The 15347-nt window shown below is 44.7% G+C and overlaps 2 protein-coding genes across 5 annotated transcripts in view; one reads left to right on the top strand and one right to left on the bottom strand.

Moving 5' to 3' along the window:
- daam1b (dishevelled associated activator of morphogenesis 1b) overlaps positions 1–11187 on the top strand; it is a 45616-nt gene extending 34429 nt beyond the window's left edge. For 2 of the 3 annotated variants that reach the window (XM_076756021.1, XM_076756022.1), the window contains exons 9-26: positions 121–187; positions 298–415; positions 1371–1509; positions 1730–1788; positions 1906–2093; positions 2536–2847; positions 2931–3038; positions 3973–4002; positions 4361–4458; positions 4559–4643; positions 5453–5559; positions 6225–6313; positions 6450–6618; positions 6826–6933; positions 7041–7101; positions 7240–7371; positions 8547–8717; positions 9687–11187. In XM_076756021.1, the coding sequence (XP_076612136.1) occupies positions 121–187; positions 298–415; positions 1371–1509; positions 1730–1788; positions 1906–2093; positions 2536–2847; positions 2931–3038; positions 3973–4002; positions 4361–4458; positions 4559–4643; positions 5453–5559; positions 6225–6313; positions 6450–6618; positions 6826–6933; positions 7041–7101; positions 7240–7371; positions 8547–8717; positions 9687–9899 (2254 nt within the window). In that variant the 3' untranslated portion in view covers positions 9900–11187. The remainder of the gene's footprint in view (positions 1–120; positions 188–297; positions 416–1370; positions 1510–1729; positions 1789–1905; positions 2094–2535; positions 2848–2930; positions 3039–3972; positions 4003–4360; positions 4459–4558; positions 4644–5452; positions 5560–6224; positions 6314–6449; positions 6619–6825; positions 6934–7040; positions 7102–7239; positions 7372–8546; positions 8718–9686) is intronic. The other variant, XM_076756023.1, reaches the window with a different exon arrangement.
- A 49-nt stretch (positions 11188–11236) lies between these two features.
- l3hypdh (trans-L-3-hydroxyproline dehydratase) lies at positions 11237–14431 on the bottom strand. Of its 2 annotated transcripts, XM_076756024.1 has the most exons (6): positions 14387–14431; positions 13217–13701; positions 12965–13134; positions 12744–12866; positions 12468–12605; positions 11237–11723 (listed from the first exon to the last, which is right to left on the bottom strand). In XM_076756024.1, exons 2-6 carry the CDS (start codon positions 13692–13694, stop codon positions 11598–11600), a joined length of 1035 nt encoding a protein of 344 aa, XP_076612139.1. In that variant the 5' UTR covers positions 13695–13701; positions 14387–14431; the 3' UTR covers positions 11237–11597. The 2 variants fall into 2 exon arrangements, with proteins under 2 accessions (XP_076612139.1, XP_076612141.1); XM_076756026.1 differs by having other exon boundaries at positions 11501–11723; positions 13217–14421.
- Between the last annotated feature and the right edge of the window lie 916 nt (positions 14432–15347).

Below are 15347 nucleotides of genomic sequence, written 5' to 3'. Positions count from 1 at the left end.
GCAAGACAACAGAGATTGTCCCAGAGATCACGTTTTACAGAGATCTTTCTAAGTAAAACCTGATGTAAGTGCATCACATTTGCAGACTGCCGCTCTAATCCAGTTTTTTTACACTCTCAGGCATTTAGACTACTTTGAGATGCTGCGGAACGAGGATGAGCTGGCTTTGTCAAAACGTTTTGAGTCGGTAAGGGGGAAAAAGATCATTTCCTGACCTTATTATTGCATTATTTCTGACTGTAAAATACCTTGCACCAGATTTTGACAGGTCCCATTGTTTTACTTCTCCTCTTCCAGGTACATATAGACACCAAAAGTGCCACCCAAGTTTTCGATCTCATCCGCAAGAAGATGAACCACACTGACGCATATCCGCACTTTATGTCTGTCCTGCATCACTGTCTCCTCATGCCACGTGAGTCTTTCTTTGTATGGTTCATTACTTCATCTATAGACCACATCAGGGCGAATATTATCACAGAGAAATAGAGTCAGAACCTTTTGTGTTGGAAAATGTGATTAAAAGACTTCAGTGAATTTAAGATATCCTGAAATATAATGAGGCTCCAAACCATGAAGTAGTATTACTCCCACAAAACACACAGTACTTCTGTACGTTCTGGTTTCTGGCCAAAAAAGATAGCGATGTTGACTTTGTCCACATTAGCACATTCCCAGCCAAACCTAATACTCAGCTACTGTTGTTGGCTTTACATTCATGCGTCTGCACTGACAGCCGTGGCCAGAGGCTTTATGTTCTTTCTGGTTGTCCGTACGGACATTGCACCATGTGATGAAGCTCTCTTATCAGTCCTCTGTAAAAAGAGCCTCTGAGCGAAGACAGCATGTTTCTCACAGGAATTTATTCACTGGAATCATACATGTCAGTATAGGAATTAGTAGGACTTTCTATTAAATCCCTTCACTGCATGTACAATATGATTCTAGACAGATAAACTTCAGCTTGACTGGTTGGCAGAGGCGAACAAAGAGGCAGCAGACAGTAGCAGCAGCTCTTCCCTGTAATGCCCACCTTCCCCTCTTAGTGGCTTTTTAATGAGTCTCAGTTACTTTCCCGAGGCATGAAGAGTTTAATTAACACTTCAGTCGGGAATATGAGTGCTGTGGTGATACACAAGAGTTCATAAAGTGCAAGCTTGTGATTGGCACTTGGAATCGGAATAATATTGCTGAATATTATGGGATGCACTGAACATTTTTATTCGTTTGCAAGTGATTGCTTTCTGTGTTAATTTTTTGTTTTAGAATCTGGGTCGCACTAATGGAGATACTAATCCTAATCACTGGGATGAATATTAAAAAGTCAAGCCAGCAGGCTAATGGGAAACTCTCTCTTCCTCTCTCCGCAGATAAGAGGAGCGGTAACACAGTGCAGTACTGGCTGCTGCTGGATCGTATCGTCCAGCAGATGGTCTTGCAGAATGACAAAGGTCACGACCCCGACGTCACACCACTGGAGAACTTTAACGTGAAGAACGTTGTCCGGATGTGAGTCCTCTGATTTCCTCTGACACATGAATGAGTACATGGAACAGATTACGCTGCTGGCAGATTGAAGAATGGACACCAGTGTTTGTGTTCCTGTTAAAAAGCCATGTGCTCAACAGTGTTGGCTCAAAAATAGCTTCCCTTTTAAGTTCAGAAAAACAATGAGTGGAGTTATTCATGCAGATGCTGTGCCTAATTATGTGTTTCATTCTTTCTGCAGGCTGGTCAATGAAAATGAGGTCAAGCAGTGGAAAGAGCAGGCAGAGAAAATGAGAAAAGGTTAGCAAGACTATGAGTTACTTACCTGGAAGAGATGTTAAAGGTGGTTGCCAATTAAAATCAGCTTTTATATCAACTCAGTGCGCTGAACATGCATCTCTGCGACTTCTCTCACAGAGCACCACGAGCTGCAGCAGAGGTTTGAGAAGAAGGAGCGTGAATGTGATGCAAAGACTCAGGAGAAAGAGGACATGATGCAGACGCTCAACAAGATGAAAGAGAAGCTGGAGAAGGAGAGCACCGAGCACAAGAATGTGAAACAGCAAGTGGCCGAACTCACTGCCCGACTGCATGAACTCAGCACCGTACGTGGTCCTTCATATTCTCTGGGTCACTTAATAATAACATTTAAATGCAACCTGGATGAATATTAAGTTGGATATTGACAACCAGCGGTGGATGAGTTCACATAAGAGCTGCTTATAATCATCCCGCTGTCAGGAGCTGAAATGCCAAAATTGAAGCCATGTAACACTTCTGTCTCATACTGATGTGTTACTTTATGTTGTTTCCTTAAGTGGCAAAGTGTCACAAAATAAAAAATTTGTCACAGTTATTATGTCACCAGTGACCGGACAGTGACTTGAGTTGATTTTTGACTACTCATCGCAGGTAATGACCTTCTCTTGAAGGAGTTTCAGAAGCATGAAGAGGGGAAACAAAACAAAAACCCATCACCAAATCAGCAGTATTCTCCTGTAATGTTAAACTCTGCAGCATTTCAATCTCCTCGGTCTTTCCCTGCAGAGACAGGCAGCTGTTGTTCCTGGAGGGCCTCCCCTCACCCCTGGTCCCCCCGGTGGTCCCCTGCCTCCTCCACCCATGTCATCCTTTGGAGGTATGGGCCCGCCTCCCCCACCGCCTCCTCCTGGGGGCATGATGCCTCCTCCACCTCCCCCACCCCCTCCTCCAGGCGGACCTCCACCTCCTCCCGGACGCCCACCCATCGGGGGTATCCCTCCCCCGCCAGGAGCACCCCTAGGACCATCCCTGAAGAAGAAGAACATTCCCCAGCCATCCAATGCACTCAAATCCTTCAACTGGGCCAAGTTAGCTGAGGTGAGAGCAGTATGAAATAGCTGAATATATTGAGGGTTTGTGTTAGAACATGAGATGTAAATGTGTTTTTCTCCTCTGCTCAGAATAAGCTGGAGGGCACTGTGTGGATGGATGTGGATGATGCCAGGGTTTTCAAAATCCTGGATCTGGATGACGTTGAAAAGACCTTCTCAGCCTATCAGAGACAGCAGGTACTGAGGGCGATGCAGTTCATCTCTCCAACTCACCAAATGCTGGCGTCTGGTGCCGAGGGGGGGGGGGGCGGACTGGGTGGGTGGGATGGGTGGCAGAGGGCTCAGCTGGCTTGCATTTTGAAAAATTTCTTCAGTTTTGCAACTTTTGATTTCTCAAGCACAGTCGGACAAGAGAGAAGGGGAGAGGTCAGATCATTTACAGCAAAACAAAAGTCGGCCTGAAGGATGAAAAAATTGAGACATTAATGGTAGAATGGAGAAATTGCCTGAAAGATTTTGGGGATTTATTAGAGGCAAAAATGTCATGCTTGAATCATCTTAAACGCCCTGTTACACTTGACTGGAATGCTGTTTTTTTTTTTTTGCCATTTTTGTTTGTGGTTTTTGCCAAATGTGATTGAAAATGCATGAGTGAGCTGCTCAGGATCATCTTCTTTTCCTCTCATGGCTTCATTTTGCAAATAATTTAGTCACTAGTTATTCATAATCAGTAGTGTCTTTATTAGTTGTGCCAAGGGGAATGAGCATGTCTTTTCAGAGTTAAAGATGTCAACAGGCGCTTTCAGCATGTCCAACACACACAATAAGATGTAAAAAAAAAAAAGACTGAAAATGAATGAATGGGAGCACGAACACGTTAGATGTTCAGCGTGGGCCTGATTAGTTGAAATGAAAAGATGACAAAACAAAAACTAGACACACTCCACAGACTTCTTATGTGCACAGCATGTGAACGATAAGCTCATATAGAACAACTGAACAGCTCGCGCCTCACTGCTGCTCACTTCATTACTGATGGATCCATTGGCATTTAAGTGCTGAATGAGCTCTGATTGGTTTTGCTGTTTGTTTTTATGGGCTGCAATCACGTAACTGCTTTACTTATTCTAATGAGTGCTTACATCTTCCCTGCTTCTTGCCTGCATTTTAGGACTTCTTTATGATCAATAACAGCAAACAGGTGAGTGCACTTAACAGTACAGTAGATCTGAACGTTTGTCGCCCCTCGTGGATTCATTCAGATTTACGTGTTATACGTCGTGTCTTGTTGTACTTACAGCTACACCTTCTTACTTAATGTGTGTCCGACAGATTATACAACCTTGTGTTCAGAGCCCCTTCACTTTGTGTCGTATTTGCATGTACTCATGAATGTGTGCCTGATTTCAAAACCTTTGTACTGTATTTTCTCTCGGTTGGGATTTTAGGGCATGTGTCATCGTCATTGTGGTGTGTCTGTGGGTGACTTCAACTAAAACTGACTTATGCATGTTTGAGTAGCCTGTTGCACTCTGACCTCTTCATCACTGTGCTCACAGAAAGAGGCAGAGGAAGACATGCTGAGCTCTAAAAAGGTCAAGGAGCTGTCAGTCATTGATGGCCGTCGAGCTCAAAACTGTAACATCCTCCTCTCGCGGTAGGTTTATTGCAGCATTATAACGCTCATAACACACATTACTGACACTTCCCAGGCTGTCGTATATTTATTTAATGGACTCATGTGTTGTGCGCTGCAGGTTGAAGCTTTCGAATGAGGAGATCAAGAGAGCCATTCTAACCATGGACGAACAGGAGGACCTTCCCAAAGACATGCTGGAGCAGGTACTTCATCAGGTTTCCAGCATGCAGCAGCAGCTCTCATGCTGTGTGTTTATACATGCGCCAGGTTACAGTCGGCTTTCTCCAGTAAGCTGATTTCTTAAAAGTCACAAACGAGACACCTGGTGACTTTGATCGGGGTAGTTGATTAGAGGAATTGGATTTCCCCTGATTGATTTTCTCCTGGAAAACTCCAGTGCACAGGAAATCGAGCTTATAGTCGACTTTTTATATGCACACATGTGCAGGACAGAGACTTCAGGCAGGAAGAGCGCAGGAAGAAGGGGAAGATCATCATGTAGCGACACATCGTCACGTTCAAAGTAATTCAGTCCAAAGTAAAACGGGAACCAGCACAAAGTAGCCTCAAGAGGCTACGCTAAAGATTTGACTTTGTTACATTCACACACACCTTCAGTCCTCCAACACACAAACACACCAAAACTAACAAACAAAAAAGAAGCATAGACATATCACTGCTGCAGTTAAAATGAGTAAGCCAGGCCTCCAAAATTAGGTAGGGGGTAGTGGAGAAACACTAATCGGTGCTGCAGCGGCACTTGAAAAATCAAATGTGCTTTCATTTAGTGACTGGATGTTTTCCATTCTCTGCAGAGTGAGGTAATGCATGTCAGTACGAACTTCAACACGTTATTATGGTTGTGGAGCTTTGCAAAAAAAGAAAAAAACGTGTGCTTAGTGACATACATCGTGAGATGCAGGAGCATGTTAGCATGCTGTTCATCTCCCGGTATGATACAGATGAATGAGTTTTTATATGCTAAGTTAAGAGTGTGTTCACGCCCCCTCAGCTGCTGAAGTTTGTCCCAGAGAAGAGCGATGTGGATCTTTTGGAGGAGCACAAGCATGAGCTGGACCGAATGGCAAAACCCGACCGCTTCCTCTATGAGATGAGCAGGTACTTCACTCATTCTCTCTCAGCTGTTACCTTTTTCATTCTGTATTGAACAGTTACTGACCTCAGACCTGACAGCTTCAGGTCAGCACAGCGCTCTGCAGATCAGACCTGATGAGAAACAATGGCCATTGTTCCCTGTTAGTCAGAGCAGATAAATGAAATGACACATGGCCACAATGTACTGAGCAGCGAACAATAGCTGTCTGTGTGAATCATTATTTCTAAATTGCGTTGGTGAATGAAGAGAGTCCATAATGTAATAACAGTATTTGTGTTGCAGTTTCGTAAACAAAGTCCTGGAGTATAAAAAGAACAAAGGAAACGAAAAAAAAATTGTTTTTGTTTTTAATGATTTACTTTTGTCATTTGAGTTTACTCAAAGTACAGAATGGACTCCAGGATGGATGTCACTGTGGCATTCATTAGCTGCAGAGTCGGTGGTTTAGAAGCCGAAATCAAAAACGCTGCCAAAAATAAGCTTCATTACCACAAGTCAAACTTTATATGTGCCATTTAAGTAAGCACGCGGGCGACGTGCCTCATTCTACTCAGGCATGATGTCCATGTTTGTGGCTTTTGTCCAAATGTGTGGATTTCCCTGTTTATAATTTATTATTTTCGTCTATTTTTATCCTCCTCTGACACGCACTTTCCATCCCGTCCAGAATAAACCACTACCAGCAGAGGCTGCAGTCCTTATACTTCAAGAAGAAGTTTGCAGAGAGGATAGCTGAGTTGAAACCCAAAGTTGAAGGTGGGAAAAGTTGCATATTTTCACACACCAGTGACACTAAGTGAAACACTTTGCTTTGTTTTTATTTTCGAAAAATAGTCTATAAACATATCAGACACCTGAAAACATGTCTTTTCTTCATGTTTTGGGGTCTCAGCTCTGGCCAAGGCATCTAAGGAGATCTTGCACAACAGAAACCTGAAGCAGCTGTTGGAGGTGGTGCTGGCCTTTGGAAACTTCATGAACAAGGGTCAGAGGGGGAACGCTTACGGCTTCAAGGTGTCCTCACTCAACAAGATCGCTGATACCAAATCCAGTATCGACAAGTAAGAACGTTTTTCAGTCATAACATCAAAACTTTTCAGCAGTAACAGAAAGAACGGCATGAAATCTATAAAAGTCACATCTGGAACAGGGAATGTGACGCACATGAAACTCCATATGCTTAATTCATATCTGAACCTACATAATAAAAGCAATATATTGCACATATGCCACGTTCACTCGGTGTGTCTGCTGCTCTCTGTTTGCAGAAACATCACTCTCCTGCACTATCTGATCACCATCCTGGAGAAGAAATACCCCAAAGTCCTGTTGTTCCAGGAGGAACTCCAGAGTATCTCAGAGGCAGCCAAAGTCAAGTAGGTGGCGCTGTGGAGATCCTGCAGCCTGAAACACGCCTGATTCTCTTGTTTGCTTTCCATCTTGTATTAAACAATTAGTTTTTCCTTCTCCTTTTGTTTTGCAGCATGACTGAGCTGGAAAAAGATATGGGCAACCTGCGCAGCGGCTTCAAAAGCGTGGAGAACGTGAGTCACAAAAATCAATGAGATAATACATGTTATGTGTTGGGCAGGCTGTTACACTATGTTTAGCGCGGCTCTGCTTTAGCTCTTCTTTCATTTTTCCTTCCCATGTCCCGTCCCCTGCATCCTCTTCACCCCTAGGAGCTGGAATACCAGAAGAAGCGACCGCAGGAGCTGGGCGACAAGTTCGTGTCGGTGGTGAGTCAGTTCATCACTGTGGCCAGTTTCAGCTTCTCCGATGTGGAGGACTCTCTCACAGAGGCCAAGGAGCTGGTAAGTCATCGTCTGGGCAGGCCGCACAGCACCACCGTCACGCACTGCCGTCACTTGTAGACACAAACGCTGAAAGCTTTCATCCCATTTCCTCTCGGCACAGCTGTTCCTGCACGCCTTACTGACTTCATCAGTCACCTTTGTAGCAAAGCTAACAGCAGGAGTGAACCGCCTCCTCCTGCAGCACCTCTGACGCTTTATTGGTCAGCCTGCTTGGTGCCATGTGTGGAGGGTTGGATATTATTTTACACCATGATGTTCGTCATTATATATGGACATTGGCCTTGATCGCACCTGCCAACCTAACATATTATCTGGATTTTGCAGCCATTTTAAGGGAACTGGGCTTTTTACCGCCAGAAACCTGAGCATATTCACCTTCCTAAGGAGAGCGTGACACCCTGAAGTTAAATTTATGGTGTCTGTCCACGTTTATTGGTGCAGGACAGGAAGCGCTTTTACCTTGAGCATGACTTTCGCTCTACGGTGTGTGTGTGCTACATTGACCCAAGTGCTCCGCTGATCACATGGCAACCATTAGTTCTGTGAATCATTTACGGTGTCCCACAGTTAAATATTTGAGAGTGTTTACAGTGGTCCTCTGTGCTCATTATTGGGAAACAGAAGGATATGGTTTAAACAGCTCCCTGCTTCTGTTTTGTCTGTGTGCATGTATAATAGAATTGTCGCAGAATAAAGAAAAAAAAGGGGCCATTTTAGCCATTTTGTCACAGAAATTATGCACATTCAGAACAAAAAAAAAAAAAATTCAGGAAGTTAAATGCATCTTTGCTCCACCTGGTAGATTTTGTGTGTCGTGGATAGAGCTGCCGTTAGCATACACTTCTTATATGGTGCATGTTCTCAACATGATCTCACATCTGGATGTTCTCCTTTTAACGTACTGTGAAAAATACTCAACAAACACGTTGCCTTAATTTGGGCTCCGGCTCCAGTCTCTGGCCTGGGCTGTAATCAGTAGCCGGTCAGATCTGGGTTAACGCGGGCTTCAAAGCCCGACTGCTGGTGCCCTGCTCTGATTTCAAAGAGCTGAGACCTAACGAGTCTCCTGTAAAACAGTCAAAGATGGAGTAAAACATGGCTCTACTGTGTCCTGCTGTAAATCTAATCCCATGTGCCCCTCTCTCTGTGCCCCTACCTCTTTGGTCCCACAGTTCCTGAGGGCACTAAAGCACTTCGGTGAGGATCCTGGTAAGATGCAGCCGGATGAGTTCTTTGGTATCTTCGACCAGTTCCTGCAGTCGTTCACTGAGGCTCAGCAGGAGAACGAGAACATGCGAAGACGCAAAGAGGAGGAGGAGCGCAGGGCCAAAATGGAAGCTCAAGTATGTGATCGTTCCCTGGTTCCATTCCAATCTGAAATATTCTGGAAATTCTTTAAAATCAGACTACAGGACTTTTCAACGAAGATTAATAACAAAGAATAACCAATAAAATGACCCTTTGATTAATTCAGTACACTCAGGTCCTGCTGCTACAGTAGACATTATAAAGACAGTACACAGTATAGATTTGACAGAAACTGGGGAGAGAAATGAGCGGATTAGATGCAGAAAAAGTCCTGGAGCAGTCTCCAACTGGGGACACTGAACACATTGTTGGCATCTTAAACTCATGGCGTATCAGGAGGCCCCGCTGATGCCTCTCAAGCAACTGACTCATATAAATTCAATTTGCCATGATCTTGTAATACCCACTTGGGGCCACAGTGGCCTCTCTGTAGCAAAGGTTACACAGTCTTGCCTAAAAGGAACAGTTTGACATTATGAGAAATCCGTTTATTGGCTTTCTTGCAGAGTGTTCGATGAGAAGGCCGATACCACTCTCATATCTGTACTTTCAATATAACAGCCAGCAGCAGCTTAGCTTAGCACAGAGGCTGGAAACGAGGAGAAACAAACAGCTTGGCTGTCTCTGAAGGTCACAGAATCCACCTGTCAGCACCTCTGAAGCTGATTAATTATCAAGTTATATCTTGTTTGTTTAATCCATACAAAATCTGAAGTGTAAAAATGGAATCTGTGAACCAGCCAAGAAATAGCTTTCGAGGTGTTGACAGATTGTGTTACCTTTGGGCAGTGCCAGGCTATCTGTTTCCAGTCGTTATGCTAAGCTAAGCTAAGCAGCAGCTGGCTGCAGCTCAGATTCACCACACAGGTATGAGTGTTATCGAACAAACAAGTGAAAACATGCATTTCCCCAAATGCCAACATTTTTCTTTGATGCCTCTGGTTAACCTCTGGTTAATAAATTGAGAGGGAATCATTGAATTACAATCATTTCTGTGTCACCAGCTGAAAGAGCAGAGGGAGAAGGAGCGAAAGGCCCGGAAAGCAAAGGCAAACGGGGAGGAGGACGGCGGCGAGTTCGACGACTTGGTGTCAGCGCTGCGATCAGGCGAGGTCTTCGACAAAGACTTGTCCAAGATGAAACGCAACCGCAAGCGCATCAACAGCCAGACCACAGACTCGAGCAGAGAGCGACCGGTCACAAAGCTCAACTTCTAAGCAGGGCTGAGGTCATCATCCCTGCTCCCCCCCCCCCCCCCCGCCATCATTAGTTTCCCTCGGGTCAAACTGACATGAACATTCCTCTGCACCCTCCTCCGTTCCCACCCAGCTCGGCCTCATCGCTGCAGAGCCGCACACAGCACAACATGTTGTCGACCTTTCATCCTCTGAGATTTTCATGTTAAACGGAGCAGAAGCCAAAACTTGTTATTAACGACCAAATCAGATAATTCCCTGCTGGAGGATCACTTTGGTCAAATGTTTGAGGAGGCTGTCGTGCAGGAGCTGAATGTTATTTCCCGCAGGAGAAAAAGTTTCCTTCCAGGTGTGAGAGATGCTCGCGGTGGTTTGTCAGGAACCCGGTCTGTGCTGTTTTTGTACGTCAGGATCTATGCACAGATGTGCAGCTCGCAGACTCCTTCAGGGCTTGATGCTCAAACCAAACAGGAAGATGATTCCATTAAAAAACACAAGGGGCCATTTTGTACAGACTGATTTCATAGATGGAGAGGGGCTGCTTTCACTCGCCTGAAGCGTCCACGAGACGATTTTTGGAGAAAGACTGAATCTGAACTTCCTCTCGAAGCTGACGTCCTCTTGCAGTCAGAACCATCACAGGACTGAGACGCTGCATTGTTTGACAGACGCGGTTTCCGCTGCAGGACAGGCAGCTGAGAGGCAGAAGTTTCTTTTCTATTCATCTTTATTGACGTGCAGCATTTATGTATCTGACCACTGTATGTTTTATTTGAACTTTTCCCTGTTAAGAGCTGGCCTTAACTCTGTTGATTTTAATTGTTGAGTGGGTACTCTCAAAGGCCTGGGCCTAATCTGCAATTTCTCAACAAGTGTGGACACTCATGTCATAGATTACATATATCTATATATAAGGTTGCGTGCTTGTTACACATGCACATATAAATTCATAATTACTATGCTAAACGCCATTAAAACCATACCCAATAGATGCAATACACTTGTTTTCCCCCCTCTGAAGGGAGTGCCCTCCTTTAGGTTTTGAGTAGATGAAATGTTTTCTGTGCGCTGGCTGGATTCACACTAGAGAATTACAAAAAAAAAAAAAAAAAGCTTAAACTCTCTGCGATCCACATGTGACGTCTTCATTCTTCAAAACTTCACATGTGGACGTGAAACCTTTAATTTCAGTTTGTCCCCTCAGCTGTGTGAATCCATCCAGTGTCAAAAAGCTCCATTGGACTTTTATAATTTAAATATTGCCTTCCATTGTAAAATGACCTGATGATAATAAATGGGAGAAAACAGTTATGGGTTTTTGTACTTAGTTAACAAATACAGGAAAGAATTAATTTACTATGGTTCAAAAAGTTATTTATTAGTACCACTGGACACAGAAATGATGGTAGAATCTGTTTGTGTGAGTCAAGTATCAAAGAGCAAAGACCCTGATACAAACCTGGCTCATTACTCCATCTAGTGGTTAATAACTGCTATTGCACACAAATGCTCTGAACGACATGCATTTTCTGCACTGCAGTAAGTTGTTGGTCCTCATGAATGGTGGATAATTTCACCCACAAAGAAATTTCTTCATTTACTGCTCAGGTTAAATCAGGCTATAAATCACTCTTAGACAGATAATTTTGACACTACTCTGAACAGTTTATTATGGGCTTAATACTCACTGACAGCTTAGAGACAAAGTGTATTTGAGGCTCACTTCAGCAGAAAACCATGTGCCAGCTTGTCATCTGGCTCCTGCACAAAGCGTGAAACTCCGGTGTAGAAAGCTCTGCCGGCGACTTCCACCACCACAGCCTTGAAGTCTCCACACTTGGTCTCCTGAACAGAAAGAACGAGAGAGAATCACAAACGCCTCCGTGAAAGACAAGAGACTAAATGTTTTTACCGTTCCAGCTTCATCACTTCAGTCACTTCAGATGCAAAAACTGATTCACATGAAGCCTAAAAAGTCTAAATGTAAGCAATGTACATACACAACACATGTTAACTGAGGATATGGATTTAAGATTATATTCCATGTGCAACCAGGAGATTAAGAAAAGACTTTGACTTGCACTACACCGACAGAAGGTTACACTTTTCAGAGTAATGATAAACGGCAGGAGGGGAAGTCTTTGTGGTGGACTTTGTACAACAGTAGTTTCTACAATAACTGACAACGTGACATTTCCTGATTCACTAATGGCTGTGAACTCATTTCTATTGTAATATGTCATATTCTGCAGAGTCACTAATTAAAGTCAGCCCACCCATCAATTTAAGTCCTGATGATCTGAACAGCTGAACATGTTAAATCAACGTAACCATCCTAAAAATAAAACAGTGGATCGACCTTTGGCAGGTGGCCGATTCCTATATGTTACATCTTTAAACACCCCGCAGTGACTGATTCCAGCTGAGGGGAGATTTTATCTCAAATCAACCTATCAACATCTTATCTACACACACATCAGCCTCCTAATCCGTCCATGGCTGAAGGCTATCTATTATTGGCCAGAACCAGGGCTTTAAATGTGAGTCTTAATACATTTTTACTCATTTTACAAGTGAGAACTTTGGTACCTCGACAGCTTTCCCAGTGAACTGGGATCCAGTGGCTCCACTCTCAAACGTCCTGGTCTGGTTCAGCTGGATGAGACCTTTGTGATACTGGAGAGCCACTCGGGCTGTAACGCCAGAACCAGTGGGGCTTCGGTCCACCTGAGAACACGTTTAAACCAGTTAACGTCCGGTAATACTGACCAACCAGACAGCGAGTGTCTGTTCTGTACTTTCAATCCTCCGTGAAGTGTCATATAACAACGTGGGATTCTCTCAGGACCAGGATCTTTAAAATACCTGAGCCTCTGCGAACACGCAGACATTGGCAGTGGCATCAGAGGAATAAGCATCTTTGCCGTCGGTGAGGATGGTGCCGTAGAGGAAGGCCAGATCATCACTGGTTGGGTGGTGCAACTTCACCTGGGAGAGAAAACAGAACTGTCAAATAATCCTGATATATTCCATATCTGTTCACTGTGTGTGGTGATCGAACACGGGTGACAATATGATCTTCTTACCTGAGATTTGACAGCTTTGGTCACCGCCGTGGCCGCGTCCACCAGATCTCGAGTCCTGGACTTGGTCACATCCAGGCCAAACCTCTGGGCGTTCACAAAGGCGTAGAAGGCTCCTCCGTAGCTGATGTTGACCACCACATCACCAAACCCTTCCACTGTCACCGTCACATCTGGAGAAAAGTCATTTAGTTAGACCTGCAGAGTAAAAAGAAAAGAAAAGAAAACACCTGGGAGCTGCTCTGAGTGTCTTACCTGTAGCAAACGCAAACGCGGGCACACTGAGAAATCTCACTCCTCCTGTTTTACCATCAGAGTACTCAACGAACGCCTTCACCAGCCCGCACGGGCAGTGTATGTTCACTTGGGTCTCTGGTGACTGTGGCTCTTTCACCAGTTTGTAGTCCACTGCGAAGCGTCCCAGTGCGATGACGGCGTGTCCGCACATGGTGCTGTACCCCTCGTTGTGCATGAACAGCACGCCCAGATCGGCCTCAGGCAGCTCGCTGTCCACGATCAGCGCTCCGTACATGTCATAGTGCCCCCGCGGCTCGTACATCAGCACCCTCCTGAGGTGGTCCAGATGCTCTCGGACGTAGCGGCGTTTGGACAGCACGCTGTCACCTTTGACCTCTGGGACACAGCTGAGGATGACCCGCAAAGGCTCTCCACCCGTGTGCATGTCGACCACCGAGAGGACGTCTCCCTCGTGAGGTGGAAGCTGCATTTCCATCACAGCGCTGATTCAAGAAACCAATGGAACACAGAGCCGAGATACAGACACGGAGGTCAGCAGAAAGCTCGTTTTTAACATCATTTGCAAATCTCACATTCAGCTGCCAGACAGATTTGAACTACTGGTAGTCAGGAGCAGGTCATGTTTCGATCTGTAGCTGTGGCGGTGCTCTGGACAATCAAAACCTCACTCACTGAACTCTTCACCAAGTTACACCTTTGAACTTGACTGACTTTCTGTGGATTTCTGGCATCACATCAAAGATCCCTACGGACCAGAAGGAAGGAAACTCTTATTCCTGCAAACCCTTTATCAACGCAGACTTCAGGTAACAACACGAGTGGAGAGTATCTGGAGACATTTTCCTTAATTAAATGCAAAGTGACTGTTGAAACCAAACTGCACATTTTGAAGATGCGCTATGAAGCATGTCATGTATTTCCATAAAGATCCTGTTTGAGAGGACACCAAAACACACGTTATCACCTGGAGGTTGAGCCGTAGACACACAGCTGCTTCCTCTGCAAGTGCGAGCTGTGCGCAAATATACTTACTGAAACTTTTAAACGAATATACACGGGTGTACGGGTGGAAATAATGATAATACAATGCGCAGGAGGTCGGCATTCAATGATATTAACTCCAAAAACGACTTTGTTTTTACGTGTCGTAGACTTTTCCCCAATTACCTGTCTGTTTTTCCTTCTATAAATCTGTTTCTGCTTCAGTTTGTCGCGACACTAAACCGAGATTAGCGCCACCTGGTGTTCTGGAGGGCTGCACGCATGACACCGTCAATGTACTGTAAACCTACATGCATTATTTATTCATTCATTCATCTTCTTTACCCGCGCATCCCATTTCGGGGTTGCGGGGGGCTGGAGCCTATCCCAGCTAGCAATTTTCTGCGAGAGGCGGGGTACACCCTGAACCGGTCGCCAGCCGATCGCAGGGCAACATACACAGCCACACAGACAGACAACTCACACACTCACACTCACGGACAATTTTAGAGACCAATTAACCTAACGAGCATGTTTTGGTCTGTGGGAGGAAGCCGGAGTGCCCGGAGAGATGCGCATGCACGGGAAGAACACAGAAAGGCCCTGCCCGACCCCGGGTTCGAACCAGCAACCTTCTTGCTGTGAGGCACGCGCACTACCTGCTGCGCCACCGTGCGTATTTATTGTTCATTGAAATGAAAGTCGGGCACCGTGGACGGAATATCATCACTTGCAGGCTTTTGAACTCGCTTTAAAAAGTGGAAATAATTTATAAGCTATTATTTTCATGTCAAAGCATGTGATTAACTCTGCAGGGACAATAAGCAGTGCTTTGTTGTATGTTTTTCTTGCCCTCCACACGTTTCCTGTCTACTATTGAACTACTGAATAAAATAATGTTTTTAAAAGAAAAGAACTGGAGCAAAAAGGTTCGTTTAGAGGCTCAAGCCTTTTCTGCTTCAACAAACATTCTCTATGGTGGCCTCATTGCACAATGAAGCAGCTTCACAGCAACTGTTCGTGTTCACAAATACAGCTTTGACTCACCTGGATCAACAAACACATAAACGTGAAACATAAACAGCTTGCGTATTGCAGTTTTCAATGCTTTTCATTCACATAGACTTGACTGTTGTGTTGCATAACA

This window comes from Chaetodon auriga, chromosome 18 (assembly GCF_051107435.1).
Source record: "Chaetodon auriga isolate fChaAug3 chromosome 18, fChaAug3.hap1, whole genome shotgun sequence".
Classification (NCBI taxonomy): Eukaryota; Metazoa; Chordata; class Actinopteri; order Chaetodontiformes; family Chaetodontidae; genus Chaetodon; species Chaetodon auriga.
This window is presented reverse-complemented; position numbering and strand designations above follow the sequence as displayed.

What these genes read in the sequence shown, in the direction of transcription:
- l3hypdh (XM_076756024.1), bottom strand. Translation starts at nt 13,694, where the DNA reads ATGGAAATGCAGCTTCCACCTCACGAGGGAGACGTCCTCTCGGTGGTC. An exon ending in CCAAAGCTGTCAAATCTCAG is followed by an intron (nt 12,867 to 12,964) that starts GTAAGAAGATCA and finishes TTTCTCTCCCAG; the next exon opens with GTGAAGTTGCACCACCCAAC. An exon ending in TCACTGGGAAAGCTGTCGAG is followed by an intron (nt 11,724 to 12,467) that starts GTACCAAAGTTC and finishes CTTTCTGTTCAG; the next exon opens with GAGACCAAGTGTGGAGACTT.